The 6,000-nt window shown below is 33.3% G+C and overlaps 1 protein-coding gene across 2 annotated transcripts; it reads right to left on the bottom strand.

The window, feature by feature from the left end:
* Positions 1–897: 897 nt before the first annotated feature.
* On the bottom strand, positions 898–5,176 carry LOC110654345 (protein NUCLEAR FUSION DEFECTIVE 4). 2 transcript variants are annotated; one of them, XR_009142613.1, is made up of 3 exons: positions 4,624–5,176; positions 1,855–3,099; positions 898–1,319 (listed from the first exon to the last, which is right to left on the bottom strand). XR_009142613.1 is itself a non-coding variant. In XM_021810296.2 (2 exons), the coding sequence occupies exons 1-2, from the start codon at positions 5,095–5,097 to the stop codon at positions 1,921–1,923; spliced, it is 1,653 nt and encodes a 550-aa protein (XP_021665988.2). In that variant the 5' UTR covers positions 5,098–5,176; the 3' UTR covers positions 1,768–1,920. The 2 variants fall into 2 exon arrangements, 1 of the variants encoding a protein (XP_021665988.2); XM_021810296.2 differs by lacking the exon at positions 898–1,319 and having other exon boundaries at positions 1,768–3,099.
* Between the last annotated feature and the right edge of the window lie 824 nt (positions 5,177–6,000).

The following is a 6,000-nucleotide window of genomic DNA, read 5'->3' as shown; positions in this document are numbered from 1 at the left end:
ATTCTCCATGTATGCTCTTTTTTCTCTCTTTTTCTTGCTTTTTCTCTACTTCTGGTCTTCTTCTCTATTTTCATTGGCATGCTTTTCATGCTGTTACGCTGCCCTTTTTTTTTTCTTTCATGTTTCCTTTCTTCCTTCTATCTCTTCCACCTTCTTCTCTTCTTTGACTTTTTACAATGGATGTATATATGAAGTTGTGAATCCTAGACCTAGAGTTTGTATTGTAAATGAAATTGCTGTGATATTATTATTTAAATTTCTTGTTGCGAGTATGTGACATGAGTTATTTGTGAAAGAATTTGCTGTGAGTATTATTATTTAAATTTCATATAATAACGGATATTGAATATAAGTGGTTCTGCACTTTTATCTCTTAAGCGAGGTATTGATAGCACTTTACCCTTTAGTAAAGATCCATTAAGCTGGAAATACCTATAAAAAAAAAAAATCATACTGAATATGACAAACCCTTTCTTGGTTTGGAGTCGCTTTTGGTCATGGTATTGGTATGTTAGTTATATATAGGTTTTATTCTGCCTACCATATAATTCTGGCACTATAAACGCTTCCTTAGCTCATTCACATTCCATAATCCATATTGAAATCATGCATATGTTCATTATGTGCTCAAGTCATTGCAGATTTTTGAAGTTTCTTTTAATCACTTTTGTTATAATGTTTAATTTTGTATTATTTGCAAATTTCTCATTTATTTATTTTTATATATATTTTTTAAATTTTGTGCCTCACCTCGTTCAAACCTTAAACTCCCGGATTTTTGACACCTTGATATGCTTTGAGCCTTTGATAACTATGCATGAAGACAAAGTTAACTTTGTGATATAGTTCAAGATATCAATATAAAGCAAGTTGCAGCATCAGTAAACAACCTTAAACTGAAGAAAATAACCTAGCTTTATCAACAGCTAATTTAAATCATTAAAAGTGCTCTCAAATATAGGCCCTAATTAAAGCTCTCTGCTATATTAAAACAAATCTTTCTTGCCTCCTTTTCCATACGTTATGTAGAAACTGGAGCAAATGTATCGTAACAGACAGGACTGCTATAGATAAAGAACAAGACAGGCTCAGTCAATTGCAATTATTATAAAAACATGTCCAACCAGTCCTCTAATAGTATAGAAACTCTGTGATCTTTTTAGCACAACCAGCTTATAGAAACTCTTTGCTCGTAAGAACAATACAGTAGCAACAAGAATTCCAAGTACAGTGGTAGACTGGTAGGCTGGCAGCTAAGCACTGGATTGCTCCAAGCATGTGCACCACTGGTCCATCAAGACCTCCACCAGTTGCAGTAGCTGCGTATTGATTAATTAATTAGATATTTAAATAATTTTTAAACTAACTTTTTATTAAATTTGCAATTAAAAAAATTGAATATAAATTTAAAATGTCCTATAAAATGGTATTATTTGAAATCAATTTCAAATAACTTATCAACCACCTTCATCATTCTAATTAATTAAACAATGAAACAACTTTTATTCAGATAATTTCAATTAAAATCAAATCTAAATTCTTTATTTCAAATGATTTTATGAACATAAAAAACAAACTAAAATTTATATGAATTTAACAAGTAGCACATATTGCATTTTCAAGAATTTTGATTTTTTTTTAGATTTAGTAAAATAAAATTTTGCAGTTCCAAGAAGTGTTTATTGCTAGAATTCCTCATATTGCTGCAGCTGACAAGGTTACCTGTTGCATTTAAAATGAATAATTCCATCATTTCACTCTTTACACTAAAAAAATATACACTCGATCACTTAATTATTGATCTAATAGCACATAATATTATAAGAAAATAATAAATAATAGTGAAATACAAACCAGCCAGCCAATAAAAGCGGAGCACATTCTCCCTGAATTAATACAAACTCTCCCGCATCATGTTCTCTAAGAATGTTGTACCCGTCTAAGCACAACCACCTGATAGAACCTCCTTGTCCTAAAGAACAATGCAAGAGCAACAAGAACCCCAAAGAAAGTAACAGATGCCATGATTAGAAAAGACAGCATGAAGCAGTGAGTTCCAAAGCACGTGTTATCTTCACTGGTTGATGCCTTATCATAAATGTACCCGATCACTCTTACAGAGAAAATATATGATCCAAGAGGACTTGCTATGGCAATGGTGTTGAATATAGTACCCATGTGTCCCACACCAAATATTTCAGAACAGATTGTAGGCATCAATGACCATTGTGAACCATAAGAAACCCCCACAAGGAATGAACCCAGGTACAAACATTTAGTAAAACCTGAGGCAATAACCATATGGCCGATGGCCAAAGTTGATAAAGTGATAACCATGAATAAAGGCCTTGCCCAGCCACCTCTGTGCAAGAAAATATCTGACACAAACCCAGCTCCAAAACGGCCAAGAAAATTCCATATACTCCACAATGAAACTAAAGAATTTGTTTCAATGGTTGTGTAACCAAGGGATTCTCCTACTTGACTGATGTTATTTACTGTAGCGAGCCCAGATCCTAATCCACAAATCGTAGCAATAAACAACAACCAGAAGTTTACAGTTCCCAAGGCTTGCAAGAGATTCAGGTCTTCTTCATCTGACGGATTTCTGTCACCAGTAGAAGCCTTTGCTTGACCCTCACCACTAGGCAATGCACGATAATCTGTAGGATTCTCTGCTGTAGAAAACTCAGAATATACTTTTGGCTTTGGTTTGTAACCCCTCTCTTCCAATAATGCTTGTGCAAATCTATCAGAGTTCTCCCTCTGAGCTCTGACTGCAATTCCAAGAGGAGAGGCAAGAAGAAACAGCAAGACTGCAAATGTAATCATGCGTGACCATAATGGCAAAGCAAGGATGTTCTCCAAAAAAATGTTGATTGTAAGATAAGCAGCAATGATCAGAGCAACTGCTGAGAAAGCATTCAAGTGCTTCTTGTCATCTTTTGTGTTTGTGTCATAGTTTCTTACCAAATTCATAAGCAACAGAGAGACCAACGTTGGTGTCAGTGCAAGTAGTAGAATGTAAGTACTTGGGTTACCCTTGCATGCTGTCTCATAAAATTGGATTAGTATTGCTCCACTCAAACCAAGAAAGCCCTGAACAAGAACGCAAAATGGCAAATTTTTATCACAACTCTATTAAAACCTGCCAATTTTAACTTCAAAACAAATTTTAATGGCATTTATTAACATATTTAAGGTGGTACCTCTCTTAACAACAATGCTAAACACACCCTATAAAATCTGCAAATGGATTGAAAAATAAACGTTTTCACATGTATTCATTTGGAAGCACTGGAAGTCCTATACAGGGGCAATGCTGCAATTCCATTTTCCATTTGCCTAATAGTTTCATAGAGAACACTCATATTCTAAATAGGACTATTTCATATAAATTGGAGAAAAATATAAATGGATTTAACCACTTCTAGGAAGGGGTGTGCAATTCTGGTTCGGATCGGGTTCTACCTAGGAACCAGAACCAGAACCAAACTAAAATTTCGGTACGATTCCGGTTCGGTACGATTTCGGTTCGGTTCTTCATTGTTTTGGTTCCAATTCGGTACAGTTTTCGATTTTATTTCGATTTTTGGTTCTTGAAACAACTTTATATAATTTTTTTCTTAAAAAGTCATATTTGAATTGGCATTTAAACTTTGAATTGTATTATTAATACATAATATATTATATAATATATCTTTTAACTATTTTTAAATTATATAATCTTTAACTATAAAGTGCATTTATAATTTAGGATTTAAATATATTATATAATATGATAGTATAAGCATATTACAATATACATTTCAATTATTTATTGATTATTTAATATTTAATTATAATATATAAATATAATTATGAATTAATATATATATATATATATATATATATATTATAATAGTACATTTATAAATAAGAATTATAAGGGAATCTAATGTATTTATAACTAAAATTATTAAGAAAATATAAAAAAATGAAATATAATATTAGATTGTATTTAGTTTATAATTATAATTATATATATATATATATATATATATATTTTAAAACTATATAATACAACTAGAAAAACAACATAGAAAAATCATATATATAAATTTGATTATTTTGGTTATTTTTTCAGTGAAGAATTAAAAACAAATAAAAAAAATACAAATTAAAGTATCAAAATAACTTTATTCGGTTTTCGCTTAGAACCGTGCGAAGCCTACTTCTAGGAATGATATACATCAGTTTATTTCTTCCAAGAGGGACCATTTCATATGATTCTATAATATTTGACACGAAGTACATCTGAATGCCAGAATAGAAGGGGGCAAAAATATGCTACACAGAAAATGAACTATATCTGTTCTGTACTGACAGATTCATTGAATAGACGAACTAAACCACCCCAAAAAAGACACAGATAGATGTGGATGCGTCAAAAAAATCTCATTATTCTGGGTTTTCTCAGCATTTCATCGATTTTTTCTCATCCTCAATTACTTAAACAAACAAACACAATTCCCCAAAAATTATTGAGTTCACAAACAATCAAAGCAAAACTCCAAGCTAAACGAGTACAATTAATGGAAAAAAAAAGTATGAAAGAACAAACGAAGTGTGACGCTGGCTTACCTTCATTATGCCAACAATGGTCCCACCATAGTCACCGAAATTGTGGACGCCGCTCACGACGTTCGAGGTGTTGAAGAACGTCTGCGCGTGAGCCGCCACCCACATGAACAAACACATAAGCGGCACCGGCAGCCGGGGAATCAACCCATTCACGGAAGCCCAAATCACGAAATACCCAATGAAACATTGGATCGCCCCCGCCGCATGGACCAGCCATGGCCCGCTAAAGAATCCGAGACGGCGGTGGTTGCGGTGGAGGGTGACGGCGGAATAGAGAAGGCCAGAGAGGACACCGGCGTTGGCTCCGATATCCTTGAAGACAGAGACGGTGTCGAGGGTTGATTGGTCGTAACCTTGGGTGGACTTGAGGATGGAAGAGTAGATGCCAAAGGTGTAGGATGCACCGCAGCTGCACTGGATCCATATGCTGGCAACTGTGGCTATCCATTTCGATTTTAGTATTTCTCTGTCCATCTCTCCGTCCTTTTGGCGCTCTGACTCTGAGCTGTAGGATATGTTTCGTTAAACGGTTTACTTTAATTTTTTATATAAAAAAAAAGTATTTTTAGTTAATTATTGGTTTTTTTACAATATTTTTTTTTTTAGAAAGATAATATTTATTTCCTTAGCTTTTAAGTTTTAATACACGACAACGCCATGCATATGTTCATTTATTCTTTTAATGGAAGCCATTAAAGCTCACAATGAGTTGTCTTGCTCTTAATTTACGATTAATTTTTTGCATTTATTTTCCACGTGGCAAAATTCTGCTTAGTCCTTTATATGAACTTCCAAGATTATAGTTGTTTTGTATGGTCTTTTTTATCACTGTTGAACCCCTAGCCAAGGCTATTCGTGTATTGAGTCTTAATTATAATTAAATAATTTATTTATATATATAATACAATTTTTAAAACTCAGCGTACATTATAAATTTTCATTAAGGAGTAAAATTTGTTAGAGCAAACTTTCAAAAAATAGACGACGTTCACACTTCAACCAATACCTGTCTGGACCATATTTGCCTCATCAATGAGAAGTGGCTCCATCTTCAGGCAGGCCTTGATAGTGCTCCCACCTCAAGTCCAAGCTCACATCCATCCACAATGTATCCATCCTTCCCTTGAGCCTTTACCATCCACACTGGCCCACCCCAACAAAAACCAACCAACCTTTCTCTACACCTAAGATCTCACAGTAAGCCCAACAACATCATAACCCCAAAAGAAACATTAAGCCCTTTGGACTCGTGCTTGTCCTCCGTTTAAAGGTTTGTTTGGTATTGGTATTGTAATTACTATTAAAAAAAATTATTTTATTAAATATATTAATTAAAAAATATTAAAAAATAATTTTAAATTAAATTTAATAATTTTA

This window comes from Hevea brasiliensis, chromosome 13 (assembly GCF_030052815.1).
Source record: "Hevea brasiliensis isolate MT/VB/25A 57/8 chromosome 13, ASM3005281v1, whole genome shotgun sequence".
NCBI classification, from domain to species: Eukaryota; Viridiplantae; Streptophyta; class Magnoliopsida; order Malpighiales; family Euphorbiaceae; genus Hevea; species Hevea brasiliensis.
The sequence above is the reverse complement of the archived record's forward strand: the minus strand, read 5'-3'. Positions and strand labels throughout refer to the sequence as shown.

Bases quoted from the DNA above. Each gene is read 5' to 3' on its own strand.
- LOC110654345 (XM_021810296.2), bottom strand. From the start codon at position 5,097: ATGGACAGAGAAATACTAAAATCGAAATGGATAGCCACAGTTGCCAGC. The intron at 3,100-4,623 runs GTAAGCCAGCGT...GTTCTTGTTCAG, and splicing joins CCATTGTTGGCATAATGAAG to GGCTTTCTTGGTTTGAGTGG.